This window comes from Callorhinus ursinus, unplaced genomic scaffold (genome assembly GCF_003265705.2).
Source record: "Callorhinus ursinus isolate GAN/ISIS: 27379988/994484 unplaced genomic scaffold, GSC_fseal_2.0 scaffold5, whole genome shotgun sequence".
Lineage (NCBI taxonomy): Eukaryota > Metazoa > Chordata > Mammalia > Carnivora > Otariidae > Callorhinus > Callorhinus ursinus.
This window is the reverse complement of record NW_027397067.1, coordinates 5,750,441-5,769,171: the sequence shown is the minus strand read 5'-3', so window position 1 is coordinate 5,769,171 and position 18,731 is coordinate 5,750,441. Positions and strand designations below refer to the sequence as shown.

The 18,731-nt window shown below is 40.6% G+C and overlaps 1 protein-coding gene and 1 non-coding gene across 2 annotated transcripts in view; one reads left to right on the top strand and one right to left on the bottom strand.

Annotated features, from left to right (window-relative positions):
* Positions 1 to 4,883: 4,883 nt before the first annotated feature.
* The window catches only part of ALKAL1 (ALK and LTK ligand 1), a 17,933-nt gene continuing 4,085 nt past the window's right edge, over positions 4,884 to 18,731 (top strand). Inside the window, exon 1 of the mRNA XM_025870567.1 lies at positions 4,884 to 5,073. Coding sequence (XP_025726352.1) covers positions 4,884 to 5,073 — 190 coding nt within the window. The remainder of the gene's footprint in view (positions 5,074 to 18,731) is intronic.
* On the bottom strand, positions 16,704 to 16,810 carry LOC112823778 (U6 spliceosomal RNA). The gene has a single exon (XR_003208135.1). It is a non-coding gene; the product is annotated as a U6 spliceosomal RNA (small nuclear RNA).

Sequence of the window (18,731 nt, the reverse complement as noted above, 5' to 3'; positions counted from 1 at the left end):
ATTGGTGCAGCACCTATGGAAAACAGAACTACCATATGATCCAGCAATCTCACTTCTGTGTATCTACCCAAAGGAAATGAAAAGAGGATATTGAAGAGGGGCGCCTGGGTGGCTCAGTTGGTTAAGCGACTGCCTTCGGCTCAGGTCATGATCCTGGAGTCCCGGGATCGAGTCCCACATCGGGCTCCCTGCTCAGCAGGGAGTCTGCTTCTCCCTCTGACCTTCTTCCCTCTCGTGCTCTCTATCTCTCATTCTCTCTCTCAAATAAATAAATAAAATCTTTAAAAAAAAAAAAGAGGATATTGAAGAAGTAGCTGCATTCCCATGTTCATTGTAGCATTATTCACAAAAGCCAAGATAGGGAAACATCCTGAGTGTCCATCAACAGATGAATGGATAAAGAAGATATACACAATAGAATATTATTCATCTATGAGAACGAAGGGAATCCTGCTGTTGGTGACAACATGGATAGTCATTGATGGCATGATGTTCAGTGAAATAAACCAGACAGAGAAAGACAAATACTGCATGGTATCATGTATTTGTGGATTTTAAAAAAAGTTACTCATAAAAACAGAGTAGAAAACTGGTTGCCAGGGGCTAGGGGTGAGGGAAATAGTGAAAGGTTAATAAAAAGGGTACAAACTTTCAGCTATAAGGTGAATGAAGTCTGAAGATCTAATGTATAACATGGTAAATAGAGATCATATTGAATAGTTGTATTGTATAATTGAAATTGGGTAAGAGTAGAACTTAAATGTTTTCACCTCTTTCCCCCACCAAAGAAAATGTTTGAGAGAATCAAATATATTTAATTTTGTGATTGTAATTTTAAATGTTGAATAGGGTTTATTGGTGTTAAATATTTAGAGAAACTTAAGCTGTTTGATTTATTAGCTAATTTATTTAAAAAATAAGATTTGAGGCTTAAAAACTTATTTCTAACATGTGTACTGTTAAATATTGGGTTATTTAAAACATTAGTTATTGTCTAAGTACCCTTTGAGACACAGATCCCTCTCTTTTACACATTAAAAAAAACAAGTTAACAACACAAAATGCATGTGGAGCAGCAGGAACCCTCATTCATTGCTGGCAGGAATGCAAAATGGTGGTCTCTTACAAAAAACACTCTTATTGTATGCTCCAGCAATTATGCTTCTTGGCTTTTACTCAAAGAAATTGAAAATTTATGTCCAACAAAGTCCTAAAGACAGATGTTTAGAGCACCTTTATTCATAATTGTCAAAATCTGGAAGCAACCAAGATGTTCTTCAGTAGGTGATGGAAAAAAAATTGTCATACACCCAGACAAAGGAATATTATTTAATGCTAAAAAGAGATGAGCCATCAAATTATGTAAAGACCTGGAAAAGATTTAAATGCATAGTACTAAGTGAAGGAAGCCAATCTGAAAATGCTACACACTGTATGATTCCAACTATATGATATTCTGGAAAGGGCAAAATTATGGAGACAGTATAAATATATTATAAAAATCCATAGTTGCCAGGGCTGGATGGGGGAGAGGGATGAATAGATGGACCAAGAGGATTTTTTTTTAATTTTTTTATTGTTATGTTAATCACCATATATTACATCATTTGTTTTGGTGTAGTGTTCCATGATTCATTGTTTGTTCATAACACCCAGTGCTCCATGCAGAATGTGCCCTCTTTAACACCCATCACCAGGCTAACCCATCCCCCACCCTCCTCCCCTCTAGAACCCTCAGTTTGTTTTTCAGAGTCCATCATCTCTCCTGGTTCATCTCCCCCTCTGACTTACTCCCCTTCATTCTTCCTCTCCTGCTATCTTCTTCTTTTTCTTTTTTCTTAAAATATGTTGCGTTATTTGTTTCAGAAGTACAGATCTGTGATTCAACAGTCTTGCACAATTCACAGCGCTCACCGTAGCACATACCCTCCCCAATGTCTATCACCCAGCCACCCCATCCCTCCCACCCCCGACCACTCCAGCAACCCTCAGTTTGTTCCTGAGATTAAGAATTCCTCATATCAGTGAGGTCATATGATACATGTCTTTCTCTGATTGACTTATTTCACTCAGCATAACACCCTCCAGTTCCGTCCATGTCGTTGCAAATGGCAAGATCTCATTCCTTTTGATGGCTGCATAATATTCCATTGTGTATATATACCACATCTTCTTTATCCATTCATCTGTCGATGGACATCTTGGCTCTTTCCACAGTTTGGCTATTGTGGACGGACCAAGAGGATTTTTAGGGCAGTGAAACTACTCCATATAATACTATAATGGTAGATACATGTCATACTACATTTGTCCAACCCATAGAATGTATAGCACCAAGTGTGAACACTAATGTAAACCAAACCCTCTGGGTGATAATGATCTATCAATGTAGTTTCATCGGTTTTAACAAATGGACCACTCTGGTTGGGGATGTTGATAACGGAGGATGCTATGTGTGTGGGAGCATAGGGGACAGGAATTATATAGAATGTGTATCTTCTTCTCAATTTTGCTGTGAATTTGAAAATGGTCTTAAGAGTCTATTAAAAAATAAGTTAGCATGTATTACTGAGATTGTATCTACATGAACAGTTAAAGGTGCTTCTGAACTAATTACAAGGAGGTACGGCCAGTAGCATTTACTTGGGACAATAAGTAGTCAAGGATAAACAATAAACAAAACAAAGAAGAAAAAACAAATGGTTATTTAGCTATATACAACTTGATTATTTATGATGAAATCATTATGTTGGGGAACCAGATCCCTGAGGCTAGATGTTTAACAAGAAAAAGATCTTGTCAATTTTGCCCACTCTTGAGGTTCAGTGTTCCCACTGTGCCTGGCCTCTGGTTTTCATTCAGATAATTTTTGTTGAATGAATAAAAGAGGGTTTCAAGGACCAGTTACTTCAAAACTACCCACAGTCCTTTAAAAGGCAGATTCATTGGGTACCTCCTAGGTGGAACTTCGATCCCTGGGAGTATCAGAATCTGCATTCTTCACAGACACACACCAGATGCTTCTTTCACATGCTACACACAGCCTGAGGACCACAGAAATTCAATCTTTTCACTTTATCAGAGAGAAAAATGGAGGCTAAATAGTTTGCTCAACATATGGCTAATGACTGAGCAAACAGTAGAGCTCAAACTGTCAGGCCCTGAAAAGTTCATCAGATCGATTACTTCCTCTAGTTTCAGTGTATGGAAAGGGAAATAATTAAGCTTCTCGGCTTTTTTTTTTTTTTCTCCTTCCCCTGATAGTTGATTTGGAGTTCATTTCTCATTGTTACTTCTGTATCACTTCTTACCAGCATTATTTCACCTTGTATCTTCCCAGTTGTTTTTCACAGTGGCTGCTAACTTACTATATTTCTAATTAAAGTAAATTTTTGAAATGCTTGTCAATGTCCATAGACTTCCTATGTTTTCTTATTTCACTTGAGTAAAGCTGTAAGAAGAACTTATTCTACCTATCTAGGGTCTTCTGAGACTCTTTTAACGTAATTTTTCTACGATCGCTTTTCTGTGTCTCTTATGGTGGAAGTCATTCTCATCTGCCAGATTCTTATGCTTAATAGTATAGAGATTGGAAGCGGCAGTCTTCAACAGTATCTTTCTCTATATAAAGTTTCATTTAGCATGATTTTTATAGGGCTCTTGAAAAGCTTGCTTATGTTTCCCCAGTTCCCCGGGACAGGTTGGAAATACCAAATCTAGAAAAATTATTTGAACGCATTGGGGTTATTTTTCAGGGTTTGTGACTAACAAGATATCTTTGTAGGAGAATTTAACGTTGGACGGTGCCTCATGTGGTTATTCCCTCTGAGTTGTCTCTTTCTATTTGCCACATTGCATCTGAAAAGATAATTAGCAGTCAATTGATTAGGGAGTAACTTAAACATTTCTCAATATACTTAATATAAGGTAATAAATCGAGCTAATGAAATAACTAAAATCACAGTAATTTACACAGCACAATTTGATCCAGAGATGCCCATTTTATTTTAATCAGAAGAAGTGGACTTAATCTCATTTTTCTGTTGTTAGCATCCACAAAATATCTGGAGATTTTTATGTCAATAAAAATATTTTTATGTCAAAACAAAAAAAGAAAAGAAAATCTAGCCCTCTGCGGTTTTGGGCGCACGGGTAAACCTCGATGACTTCATCTGTAGTAGGACTCAGCCTGGGGAATCCGAGCAACCCCAGCAGAGAGCCGGGGAAGCTGGGCGTGGGTGGTCGGCGGGCCCAGCTTTGACCTCCTGGGTCCTCAGCTCCGCCCTTGCTGCGAGGAGAAGGCACCATCGCGCCGGGGCGGAGCCGCCCTCCAGGCAGGTTGAGCCTCCTGCTCGCGGCTTGGTCGCGCCGGCCAGCACCTCCAAACGCAGCGGGATTCAGGCTGGAGAAAGTGAGCTCTGTACCTTCCCCCGGGATCGCCGTCTCCGCACACCATGGCCCGAGTCCCGGCTCTGCTTTCTTCCGTCCCGACCTAGAAGTTTCGGGTTCTGTTGACCCTCAGGGACTGAACCAAGACCCAGTGTCCCGGCCCCGGAGGGGCATTCCGTAGGGAGCCCCGAGGACCTGCTGATCCCGAGGTTCGTGTGTGCCGGGGAGTCCGGTGCGCTCGGACTCGCCTTTGTGCCCTGGGACAACCCTGCAGTCCCCAGCAGCCGTTCCGCCCCGCGTCCCCGCCCAGAGACACCGAGGCACGCAGGTATCAACCTACGCCGGCTAAGTCCCGGCACTGTTCCAGCCGGACGCCGCGGGGACACCTCCCCACAGCCCCTCTCCTGGCTCTCGGACCCCCCGGTCCCGGCACACACAGCTGCCTCGGGACCAGCCCCTGGGAGCCTCCTGCGCGGCCCTCCGTGTGTGCAGACATGCGGCCAGCTAAGACAGGCGCCCCGCTGCCCGCGCTCCTCGTGCTTGCTCTGGCTTTGTCCCTGCCCGGGGCCCAGGGGAGGCCCCGGGGTGGCAGGGGAGCACGTGCCACGGACCAAGAACCCAAGTCGTGGCTTTTCCTCCCAGCGGCCAAGGCCGGCCTGGCTCCCAACGCCTCCCGGAGCGCTGGTAAGCAGTCCCCTTCCCAGGCAGTACTTTGCTCTGATGAGGGTTTTAGGAAGGCGGAATTAAGCAGAGCAGAGGACAGACCATCTCTGCAGATAACCGGTTCTCAGGAAAAGAGGTAAAGAGTTTATTAGATTTAGCATTGTTGAGACTTAAGTAGCAAAAACCCCCATCTCGCAAAGGAACGGGCGTGATGTGTCCCTTCTCGGGTGAAGGTCTTTTCAGTAGGCTGGTGGAGCAGCCGAAACCCGTGGGGTTCAGCCTCAGCCGGCCCAGGCATAGTGCACGGGTTCTGTACCTGTCAGCGCCTCATTTTCATTCTGGGTCTTCCTGGGTTTTTGAGAATTCAGTGAGCACTGCCTGAACACACAGACGCAGCCTGAACAGGCTCAGGAATGCCCCTTTGTTTCCCCCTTCAAGCTGGCCTCAGGGAATGGTTGAGGAACCCGCGATTTTGAGCAGGTTGAGGTGGCTATTCAGTCGGACCTTCCCTAGGCCGGCTCCCAAATCAGCTCTGGGCACTCAGGTGCCTGGCTACTTAGATGCGGAAAGGAGGGCACTAGGGAAAAATGGAGGAAAAAACCTCAGCCAATATAGAGGTCATGAGACGCCCCAAGGTAGGGAAGTCCAGTATGATTGGGAAATGTGAAAATCCCAGGGCACAGTGAGGTCAGAGGCGGCAGACAAGAGTGCAGGGCACCCAGGGCAGGAAGTAAGGTAGTGAGCAAGGAACAGAGAAGCTGCTACCACGTGTCTCTGTTGAGAGCCTGTGCCTTACAGAGTGAGGTAGAGCCACGGCCAGGCTTGCAGCAGAAGTGACCCTGTTCGGGGCCATCAGCTTGCTGCAGGGACCAGCCCCGCTGGGCTGCCTGAGGAGGCCCAGCAGGCTCTGCCTTGCTGTCACCTCATAACTCTTTTGCCTCATACTTCACTTTTAAGGAAGTAAAGAGGGATTACATAGTATCATTTTTCTTTCATAATGGTTGTGATATAAATACATACTTATTTCCTCCACAAACTTTCACTGGAGTGCCTATTACATGCCAGTCATCATGCAGAGGGCCTTTCACGGGGTGCTTATTACATGCCAGTCATCATGCAGCGGGCTGAGGCCATCTACTGAAGCAGGCAGCCTGGTGTCCGCGCTCTGTCAGTATGCATTCTGGGTGTGGATGGAGGGAAAGCTGGTGCACAGGTAAACCCAGAGAGGAAGCAGAGGAAGGTGTGGGCCAGGGCCTCAGAAGCTGAGGTGAGCTCTTGAGCTTCCCGTGCGGTGCTTTCCAGGGTGACCAACAAGCCCGGGGCTCTCAGGAGGGGAGGTGGGGCCTTGTGGGTGACTACAGCAGTGATTATGCCACATCCTTCATATATGTGGACTTGAAATTATTGTGAGCCCAAATACTTATCTCTGTCAAAAGTTCAGAAATGAACAAGTGAATGACCAAAACAGTAATTAGTGAAATTTTATTGGGCAAGCACCAAAAAGACAGTTTGTACACCAGGCGCACTCAAACCAAAACATGGAATGAGGCTCAGAGTATATTGTGGTAAAGCAGCCTATGTGGTGAGAAAGCAGTGACCATTTATTCTTCACAGTGATTGGTTATAGTATTACAATTAAATGTTTGGGACTTGGTCCATAGTTACCTAATATCCACATTGGGAAACAGTTTAAGTTTTGCTTATGATTTTTAGAGGCATAAGCAAGAGACGACCCAAGGTCAAGTTAGCCTTGCAAAATAAGCTAAATTAAGCTTTGTTTGTATGACAAAACTGGCTTGGTCAGCTCAGAATTTTCAAGGCTGGTCTCCATTTGGTTTTGATTTTAACATCCCAGAGAAAGAAATGTCACGCTGGAATGAGAAAGAGTAGGAGAAAGTCCCAAACTACAGAAACATTGTTAACACATTATTTAAGACCAGTTTCATTTAACAGATCTTTTTTCCCCAGTCTCAGATTTGCAGTGGTGTTTTTTGGTTTTCTAAGAAAGTCCTAACTACTCTTGGATGCAGGACGTTCCATCCCCCTGTGACTTGTCCCATCTGCCTTCGGTGGTTCTCACCGGGCACCACAGGAGGTACCCCTGTGCCAGCCACACAGATTCAGGCTGTTCCTGTAAGGAATGCCAGCCGGTTCTTTGCCTCTGCTACTTTGGAGCCTCCGGGAATGTGCTTCTTTCATCTCTCAAAATTCTGTCCATCCTCTTAGGCCCTGTTACTTTGTGGTATCTTTGTAATTCTTTCCATATTCAAAAATATGGAAATCTTAAATTTACTTTGCAACCATCCCTACAGTTCTGATGAAACTTGGATGTGCATAATAGTGGAATTTTATGTGTAACAACCTAAATCCCCTCTATTTCAAGTCTGTTCCCATTACATCTGCCCACTTAGCCAGTCCTAGCTGGTGAGTAAAATTTCCTCCACAGGAATAAAAAAATAAATTTCCTTACTTTGCATATCATCAAGAAGGGAGTGCAAGTGGGTCTTTTTTTTTTTTCAGATGGATCTTTTAAAATATTTTATTTGCAGAGTTACTGGAAGCTGTTTGTTTTACTGAAAAACAATAATATGCGAAGAAGTCAAGATGGAAAGGTGATGTGTGATATTTTGCTAAGTGTACTTGGCAAGTGCTGTCACCAGAACACTGATTATGAGAAGCCAGAGTGAACTCATATGAATGAATTTCTGCCCATTCAGAGTATTTCTGAGTAGTGATTGTTGCCTGTTTGCAGGGCGTCGTTCACCTAGCTGCTCAGTGGGGAAATTCTGAGCAGGAAGTTGATACAATCACACAAAATGGCTTCTCTTTTCTTGGAATAGCACAGTCCTAGGAGACTGCCTTTCAGTCATATATTGGCAAGGAAAACTAGGATTTTTAAAATTCTTTTGTAATGTTTCCCCCCCACTTTGGCCTTCACTTTTACCTGGAAATAAGCTCTGAAGCATTTAAGAATAGATTTCTAAGATCTTTGCTGCCATGTGGGAAGACGGAGAGTGATGGCCAGGTGATTGGTTCAGAGTCTAGATGTTCCCCTCCTGTGTGTGCTATTAAAGAAAGCATCACTGGGGGGTGCCTGGGTGGCTCAGTCAGTTAAGCATCTGCCTTTGGCTCAGGTCATGATCCCAGGGTTCTGGGATCCAGTTGGCATCAGACTCCCTGGGAGCCTGCTTCTCCCTCTGCCCCTCCCCCCTGCTCATGCTTTCTCTCTATCAAATAAATAAAATCTTAAAAAAAAAAAAAGAAGAGAACATCACTGAAGTGGGAAGTAGCATGTCCTGGAGTTTAGGCATTTATTATAACTAATTTTATAACTGTCAACATAAACTATCAGTAAATAGTAGCTAAAGCATTGTATCATGTTTGAAAATGTATAGTCTTATACATATTAATAAAATAAAATGCTATTAAAATAAGATTTACCTGGAATTATTGTCAGCCTCATTGGTTAGATTATCTCATTCAGTAATGATTTCTTTCTCCTTTAAACACAGACAGCATTTTTCTTCTCCTACAACACTCCTCATACTGTAACTTGTATTAGTTTATATATATATATATAATATATATACATAGATTATATCTGTATAATATAATATTATATTATCTGAATATAAGCCTCTTGCAGCTGGAACTGAGGGTTACTCAGTTTTTAATGCCCTGTAGCCTATCAAAGTCACTGGACACAGTTGACATTTAAGAGGAATTCTTTTCTTTGGAACTGAAATTTTGAAAAGAAAAAATTTTAAATCAGCTTTAAAAGAATTGATTTTTTTATTTGCCTCAAAGCCTGATTAGATCTTATGACTTAATCTGTGTCATTTCTGAGTCATGAGCTCATTTCTTAGCATTTATGACCAAGTTTAGACAACACGACATCTGCTGCCCTTCATACCTTCTGGGGCACTGGTTCTTAGAATGAGGCCATACATCTTGGAAGCAACTGGGAGGCAAGTTTTGAATGTAATTATTGTATTCACCCTGGATATCCTAAATCTCTTGAGTATAGCCTGTGCCTGTGCATCAAAAAGCTCTTGGAAGATTCTTGTGCACATGGAGTTTTTGGAATCACCAGAGATTTTTAATTGAAGAGGGTGGGGAGGAGAAAAGTGGTATATAAGAATCTTCTGGAAAGTTTCTTTGAGACAGAGACAGTTCCTGACTGGCCTCCACAACCCTGACCACACTTCTCTTTCCATAGCTCTCTGCCCACTCCCTCATCCCCACATGTACCCACAGCACCATAGCTACATTTTCCCGCGTATTTGAGTGATAATCTGTGGAAAAAAAAGGCTTCCTTGGTCTGCCAGCCTCAGGAACATGGCCATTAGGTCCCTTGTTAGAGAAGCACTATACAAGAACTCTGAAGACCTGTGGTATGGGGAGCTTTATGTAAACCAGTATTAGCCAAACTTTCTCTCCCCACCTCTTCTTTGTTTTTCTTTCTTTCTCTCTTCCTCCCTTTCTTTTTTTCCCATTCCTCCCTCTTTCTCTCTCTTTTAAAATGTAACATTTATTTGCATCTCACAGTACTGGTTTTGAAGGAGTACACTCTGGGTAACTTTGTTTTGGCCACCGCATGCGCCCAGCTTTACCTCAGCACCTGGGGGACACAAGGGGAAAGCCCAGGACTGAGTAAGTGACAACAGAAACAAGGAAAGGTGACTTGAGGGCAAAGCAGTGGGGAGTGGCCACTTATCAGATTGCTAGTCCCTCTCTTCCGGCCTCCCTCTTCCCAGAGACGCAATATTGGAATTAGGTCAATTAATAACCCTACAGTGCCTTGTAAGTGGTCAAGTGAAAGGAAGAGTCACAGGTCTCTCACTTTAAATTGAAAGTCAGAAATGACTAAGCTTAGTGAGGAAGACACAGCAGAAGCTGAGATAAGCCAAAAGCTAGGCCTCTTGAAGCAGTTAGCCAAGATGTGAATGCAAAGGAAAGGGGCACCTGGGTGGCTCAGTCGGTTAAGCGTCTGCCTTTGTCTCCTGTCATGATCCCAGGGTGCTGGGATCGAGCCCCACGTCAGGCTCTCTGCTCAGTGAGGAGCCTGTTTGTTCCTCTCCCTGTAGCTCTGCCTGCTTGTGCACTCTTATCTCTGTCAAATAAATAAATAAATAAATAAATAAATAAATAAATAATGCAAAGGAAATAATAAAATAAATAAATAAATAATGCAAAGGAAATTCTTGAAGGAAATTAAAAGTGCCACTCCAGTGAACACACAAATGTTAAGAAAACAAAACAGCCTTATTGCTCATATGGATAAAGTTTTAATGATCTGGATAGAAAATCACACCAGGCACAACACTCCCAGACCAATGCCTAATCCAGAGCAGAGCCCTAACTCTCTTCAATTCTGTGGAAGCTGCAGAAGAAAAGTCTGAAGCTAGCAGAGGTCGGTTAAGAGATTTAAGGAAAGAAGCCATCTGCATAACATCAAAGTGTGAGGTGAGACAGCAAGTATTGATACAGAAGTTAAGCAAGTTCTCTACAAGATCTAGCTCAGATCACTGATGAAGGTGCCTACACTAAACAACAGATTTTTAGGGTAGATGAAACAGCCTTCAATTGGAAGAAGATGCCATCTGGGACTTTCATAGCTAGAGAAAAGTCAATTCCTGGCATAAAGCTTCAAAGGACAGGTCGACTCTCTTGTTAGGGGCTAATGCCGCTGGTGACTTTAAATTGAAGCCAATGCTCCTTTACCACTGCAAAAGTCCTGGGGCCCTTAAGAATTATGCTGTGCTGTAGAAATGGAACAACAAAGCCCAGATGACAGCAAATCTGTTTACAACATGTTTACTGAATATTTTAAGCCCGTTGTTGAGATCTTCTCACTGCTCAGAAAAAAAGATTCCTTTTAAAACATTACTGCTCACTGGCAGTGTACCTGAGCTCTGGTGGAGATGTACGATGAGATTCATGTTAGCATGCCTGCAGCCCATGAATCAAGGAATAATTTTGACTTCCAAGTCTTATTATTTAAGAAATATATTTCACAAAGCTACAGCTGCCAGACAGTGAATTTGAAATCTTCTGGAAAAGATTGGCCTTCCAGATGCCATTAAGAACAATCATGATTCGTGGGAAGAGGCTAAAATATCAACATGAATAAGAGTTTGGAAGAAGTTGGTTCCAACCCTCGTGCATGATATTAAGAGGTTCAAGACTTCAGTGGAGGAAGTAACTGCAGATGTGGTGGAAATAGCAAGAGAAGTGGGTCTGAAGATGTGATTAAATTACTGCAATCTCATGATGAAACTCTTACAGATGCGGAGTTGATTCCTATGGATGAGCACAGAAAGTGGTTTCTTGAGATGGAATCTACTCCTGGTAAAGATGTTGTGAATACTGTTGAAAAGACAATGAAGGATTTAGAATGCTACATAAACTTAGTTGATAAAGCAGCAGCAGGGTTTGAGAAGATTGAATCCAATTTTGAAAGAAGTTCTACTGTGGCTAAAACACTATCAAACAGCATCACATGCTAGAGAGAAAGCATTTGTGAAAGGAAGAATAAGTTGAAGCAGCAAATTCCATTGTTATCTTATTTTAGGAAATTGCCACAGTCACCTCAACCTTCAGTAAACACCTGATCAGTCAGCAGCCATTAACATCGAGGCAAGACCCTCCACCAGCAAAAAGATGAAAACTTGCTGAAAGCTCAGATGTTGGTTAGCACATTTTAGCAATAAAGTATTTTTAATTAAGATATGTACATTTTTTAGACATAATGCTATTGCACACTTGATAGACTGAATTATAGTATAAACATAACTTTTACATGCACTGGGAAACTAAAATTTCATTTGGCTTGTTTTATTATGGTGGTCAAACTGAAGCTGTAACATCTCCAAGGTATGCCTGTGTCTACCACCACTCATGTTTTAAGATGTACCCAGAATTTGTTTTGATCAGGCATGACAAGACATGGAAGTGACCATTGTGAAGGGGGAAGTTTTACTCACAGTTCCCTAGAAACAGGAGGCACAGCACGCCTCTGGGACCACACGCGCAAGCAGCAGGTTTGATCAGAAGCAGAGTGAGTGAGAAAGAGCAAAAGCCTTTATCAGTGGTTCCTTCTGGAAAGGCAAGGAGAGTGGGTTTAGGATTGACTAGTTTAAATAAATTCAATGGGCTCTGGGGTGTAGTGGTCTGCAGTTATCTGGTTCTGGTCCTGGGTGATTAGGGCAGGAGAATATTGACCTTGAGTATGAGAGATGGATGAGGGATTTTGTGAGGGTGTGGGCTCCGAATTGGTTGGTATGTAAATGAAAGGTGGGGTTGCAGGCTTTCTTGTCTCTAGGAATTGGCTAGCTCTGGGAGGGGCCATCTCACCAGGGCCAGGAAGGCCTCAGATGTCAAAGCATCAGAAATACAGAAACTTGAAAGGCATGATTTCACCTTCACCAACTTCGCCTGGGTGCTAGCTGGCCCTCTGATCTTCGTTCCTGTCTACTGTGCACCTGTCAGTCTTTATCTTACTGGACCCTAAGAAGCTTTGCTGCCATTGACTCCTCCCTGTCCACAATTATTCCTGCTTTGCTTTTTTTCTCTGATCACTCTTCTTTCTCTCCCTGACCACCTGTCTTTTGGCTTCCCTTTAAGTGTGCATCCCAGGGTTCAAGTCCCAATCATGAATTTTTTTGCAAAGTTTCACTTATGTGATCCCAAGCACCTTTGTAGTTTCAACTATTGCTTCTGTGTGGCCCTTCTGTGGCATTTAAATGCCTACATCCACTATTTGTTGAATATCTACACTATAGGAATTTCAAACTTGACCTTTCCCTATCTCAACCATGCCTCTGCCTTCAAATCTGCCTTAGTACTTCTGGTCTCAGTAAAGAGGCTGTGCTTCTCAGGTATCATGAATTGACTATGGATTAACAGCACTGTGGGATTTTCCAGTGGTTCAGTTTGTTGACAAGCTTCTAGCTGCCTAACCCAAGAAGAACATAGTAGTTCTGGATTCTGTGTTTTTCACTTGAACTAATCTATTGACATTTGGTTGTCACTCTTTTTTTTTTTAAGATTTTATTTATTTGACAGAGAGATAGCAAGAGCAGGAACACAAGCAGAGGGAGTGGGAGAGGGAGAAGCAGGCTTCCCACTGAACAGGGAGTCCTGATGCAAGACTCGATCCCAGGACACTGAGATCATGACCTGAGCTGAAGGCAGATGCTTAACAACTGAGCCACCCAGGCGCCCCTTCGTTGTCATTCTTAATAACAATGTTATCACACTGAGGAATGCTGTACACCTATTTATTTTTGAGATGCTTTTAAAAAACATTTTTATAAAAATCTGGTTTGTCTTTTTAAGTGTCTATGGAAGTGATCATTATAAATCTGAAAGGGGGATTAACTAGATCAAAACCAGAAAGGAAATAAATCATTTTCATGAGATTAGTCCTTAAATAAAATGGCTAAAGTTCAAATTAAACATGAATTGGCCTGTGGTTTAAAACCTGGAAGAAATCTACCTTACAACACACTTTTGTACTTTTTACAGTTTTCTGGACTCATTTGATATTTTGTCCTTTGGTGAACATATCACATAATGTTAGAATTTTGTCATAATATTTTATAATTTAGGACTTGGAAAGCTGCTTTAGAGATTATTTAGTTTGTTTACCTCAATGTATAAAAGAAGAAACTGAGGCATCTTTGCAGGTGTGTGGCTTGAGAAGGCAAGTGACTGTCAGGTTAGGAGAGGGCACAGTGCACAGTTGGGTACAGAGTGTGATTCAGTATGACTATATTTTTGAACTCAGATAATTTTAAATGATTTGTGTCATTTGTAGAATCATTGGTGAAATATTACAGTTACTGTACATTCTAAAAATATATTCTATCAAGCACCACAGAACAAGTTTAGAAATAATTTAAACACAAAGTGTATTAAAAATCAGGTCATCCATACATATCACACATTTGTGTCCTTGCTCCGTCAGCTAAGAGAGCCTCAAAGCAACTGGACCCCCAGTAACAACAAGCTCACTTAGTACCCAGATTGTGGTTTCTAAACCATTCTCTAATAAAGGAAATGGGCTCTAATAAAGGAAATGGCCGAGACTAAGATTGGAACGAGGAATGATTCAAGATGAGCCCGTAACATCTGGTTGTGCTAGAAAGTAAAGAAGTGATAAAAATGCAAAGCAACACCACCACCAACACCACCAACCTCCATGATGACATTTTTTTTTTTTTACTGAAAAGAATTCTGTATCTTGTCTTCTAATAATCACAAACTGCTTATTGATTATGAAGTACTTCAGTACAGAGTATGCAGAAGTTCTGTATCTTGCTTGGAAGATTTAGATGACTGCTTTCAAACTTGAACTCCTGTGAGTTCTTGTTAAAGTGATTTTATAGCTCTGGGCCTGGAATTCTGTATTCCTTACAAGCTTCGCCAAGATCCACAGAACTGAGTTATTCAGTCAGCAGGCACTAGGAACTGTAAGGGTGCCTTCTTGGGAGCTGATGCTGCTTGTCTAGGGAACATACTTTGAGTAGCAAAAATTTGGAAAAAAAAAAAAAGCAACTAGTTTACTTCATTATCCCGAGTATAATTTACAGCTGAAATAGCATTAGGCCCCCAAAGGTTACATACAAAGAGAATTAATCTCTTTATTTAAAAATCTTAAACTCTAATAAAAGAGGCATGATGGAAAAACACATTTTACACATTTACAAATATATACTAGTACAGATGCTATATAATTATACAAGGACAGAAGAAAGTATATACTTTATGACAGTGTATTTTTTAAAAAAGATTTTATTTATTTATTTGAGAAAGAGTGAGTGAGAGAGAGAGAAGGAGCAAGGGGAGGGAGAGGGAGAAGCAGACTTCCAGCTGAGCAGGGAGCCTGATGCAGTACTCAGTCCTGGGACCCTGAGATCATGACCTGAGCCAAAGGCAGACGCTTAACTGACTGAGCCACCCAGGCGCCCCATGAGAGTGTACTTAAAAATCCTAAAAGTATTTTTTAAAGATATTGCTTGCTTGAATATGTTTGTCATCAGCTTTTTTCCTCAAATATTTAATAAATTTCAATGTTTTTCAAATACTGATATTTCCCACCAGCAATTTTCTCAACATTGATATAACAAGGCTAGTTTTTATTTTTGAAAATGGAACTGTTTTTATATATTGAGAAAGAGAATAGCTGTGTCATCTCTAACTAAAGGAAGTGATAACTCAAGAAACTATATAGCAAACATTTCAATTTAGGTACCTGAAAAATGCTAGCTTAAAACATAAAATGAAGGAATGCCCCTCAGTACCTAATAAGGTGCAAAGATAATTAACATGGCTTTGTAAAGAATCAATCAAGTCAGAGCAACTATCTTTATGGTAAGATATTGTTATATGCAGGTAGAAGTGAACACTAAACATTTTCTATTATTTCGTTTTCTAGTTGTTCTGTCTTATGACTTTTTTTTATTATTACACATAATCTCTGCTCATTTAAAAACAAATTTTAATTTAAATTCCAGTTAGTTCGTAGGGTAGTTCTATTTTTAACTTTTTGAAGAACCTTCATACTGTTTTCCAGAGTGGCTGTACCAGCTTGCATTCCCACCAACAGTGTAGGAGGGTTCCCTTTCTCTGCATCCTTGCCAACATCTGTTGTTTCCTGACTTGTTAATTTTAGCCATTCTGACCTGTGTGAAGTGGTATCTCATTGTGGAACTAGAGGGTATTATGCTAAGTGAAATAAGTCAAGAGAGAGACAATTATCATGTGATCTCACTCATATGTGGAATTTAAGAAAACAGGATCGTAGGAGAAGGGAGGGAAAAATAAAACAAGACGAAATCAGGAGGGAGACAAACTGTAAGAGACTCTTAATCCAGGGCACCTGGGTGGCTCAGTTGGTTGGGCAACTGCTTTTGGCTCAGGTCATGATCCTGGAGTCCCGCATCGGGCTCCTTGTTCGGTGGGGGGCCTGCTTCTCCTTCGGACCCTCCCCCCTCTCATGTTCTCTCTCTCAAATAAATAAATAAAATCTTAAAAAAAAAGAGAGACTCTTAATCATAGGAAACAAACAGGGTTACTGGAAGGGGTGGGGTGAGGAGATGGGGTAATTGGGTGATGGGCATTAAGGAGGGCACATGATATAATGAGCACTGGGTATTATATAAGACTGATGAATCATTGAACTCTACCTCTGAAACTAATAATACATTATGTGTTAATCAATTGAATTCAAATTTAAAAAAGGATGCAAAAAATAAAAAAATGGTCAGACTGTCAAAAAATAAAATATATACCTACTCCTTTTGTAGTAGGTATGCTAAATAAAGAATATATTTCTAAAAAAATTCCAGTTAGTTAATATCCAGTGTAATAATAGTTTCAAATGTGCAATATAGTGATTCAACACTTCCATACATCACCCCATGCTCATCACAGCAAGTGCACTCCTTAATATTCATCACCTATTTCATCCATCCCCCTCCCCCCTCCCCTCTGGTAACCATATTGTTAGAGTCTGTTCTCTATAGTTAAGAGTCTGCTTCTTGGTTTGCCTCTCTCTCTCTCTCTTTTTTCCTCTTTGCTTATTTGTTATGTTTCTTAAATTCCACATATGAGTGAAATCATATGGTACTTGTCTTTCTCTGACTAAAAATATGGAACACTTCACGAATTTGCATGTCATCTTTGCACAAGGACCGTGCTAATCTTCTCTGTATTGTTCCAATTTTAATATATGTGCTGCAGAGGTGAGCATGATCTCTGCTCATTTTGAACAAGAAAAGTAGGAACGAGAGATAAACCTGTCAGCATTTATATACATATAGGTATATGCATATCTATTTCTTCATAAAAATATTGTTGTAAACTTAAAATTGATGATGGTGGCAGTTGGCAACTGTTTTGGTTAAATAAAACTAGAAATTTTCACAAATTAGATGAATGAGATGGTAGTTTTGGGATATTTGTCATGCATTATGGGGAGATCCTTTTGTTTTTAATCCATCTTTTATACCTTGTAGTTAGATACCAAAAGAATGAAGCATGCTTTTGAGGCTTGTGCTGTCCAACATGGTAACCACTCAATGCATGTGGCTATTGAGCACTCACAATGTGGCTAGTCCAAGTTGAGATGTGCTATAATTGTTAAATACATTTTGGATTTTGAAAACTTAGTATAAAAAATGTAAAATGTCTTAATAATTTTAAAGTATGGAATATGTGTTGAAATGATAACATTTAGAATATATTGGGTTAAGCAAAATAAATTATTAAATACGTTTTACCTATTCCTTTTTACTTTTTAAAATGTGGCTGCTAAAAAATTAAAAAAAAATAAAATGTGGCTGCTAAAAACCTTGACATTACATATGTGACATATTTCTATAATGGAGATTGCTTTTTAAGACCATTTTCCATCAGAGATCAATCAGCTAATCTTGTGTGGGGGTAATTCTCTTATATTCGATTTCTCAAGTAATATTTTGTTGATCAAAAACTATCACAGGTGCATCTAACACTAAATACAAACTCAGTTTCGATCAACTAAATTTTATTGAAAAAGTAATACAGATTTATGTTCAAAATTAAAATTAATAATGAGTATGCATTGAAAACTACTACCTCTTCTCTCCCACCCCCACAATCCTACTTCTTGGTACCTTTCTGCAATCACCGTTACAGTTTGAATTACAAATAGGAGTGTGCTACCAAGCAGGCATTGGCAAACTTTTTTTAGAAAGGGCCAGAGAATAAATATTTTGGGTTTTGTGGGCTCTCTAATCTCTTCAACAACCACTCAACTTTGCATTATAACACGAAAGCAGGCATAGACCACATGTGAACAAATGAGCATGGCTGTGTTCCAGCAAAACTTTATTTGCAAAAACAGCTATAGGGCAGAATTTGACTTCTGAAGCGAGTGTTATTCATTAGAAATACAATAGCCTATCTTTAAACCTTTTGACTTATCTTTCTGCATCTATTCTTGTTTCTCTATACTGGGCTTTATGATTTTTTAAAAGTGAATCTTGACTGTGTCATCCCCTTGCCTAATTCTTTGACTTCTTTTTTTTTTTTATTTTTTTATTGTTATGTTAATCACCATATATTACATCATTAGTTTTTGATGCAGTGTTCCATGATTCATTGTTTGTTCATAACACCCAGTGCACCATGCAAAACGTGCCCTCCTCAATACCCATCACCAGGCTAACCCATCCCCCCTAATTCTTTGACTTCTTATCACTCATAGAATTAGGGACAAAGTTTATAAAGGACTATAAGGTCATCTATGTCTATAAATAAATAAATTTATTTATTTATTTATTTATTTATTTATTTATTTATTTAAGAGAGAGAGAGCACAAGCATGAGCAGGGGAGGAGGGGTAGAAGGAGAAGGAGAAGCAGACTTCCTGCTGAGCAGGGAGCCCAAAACAGGATTCAATCCCAGGACCCTGGGATCATGACCTGAGCCCAAGGCAGACACTTAACCAACTGAGCCACCCAGCTGCCTTTGTCTGCTGCTTTAGCTAACTTTTCTTTCCCTCACCTTCTTTCTTTTTTAGCCATCCTGGACAGTCCTCAAATACTTGAAGACAGTGTGACCTTTTCCTCTTCAGAGATTTTTTTTCTTTCTTTCTTTCTTTCTTTCTTTCTTTCTTTCTTTCTTTCTTT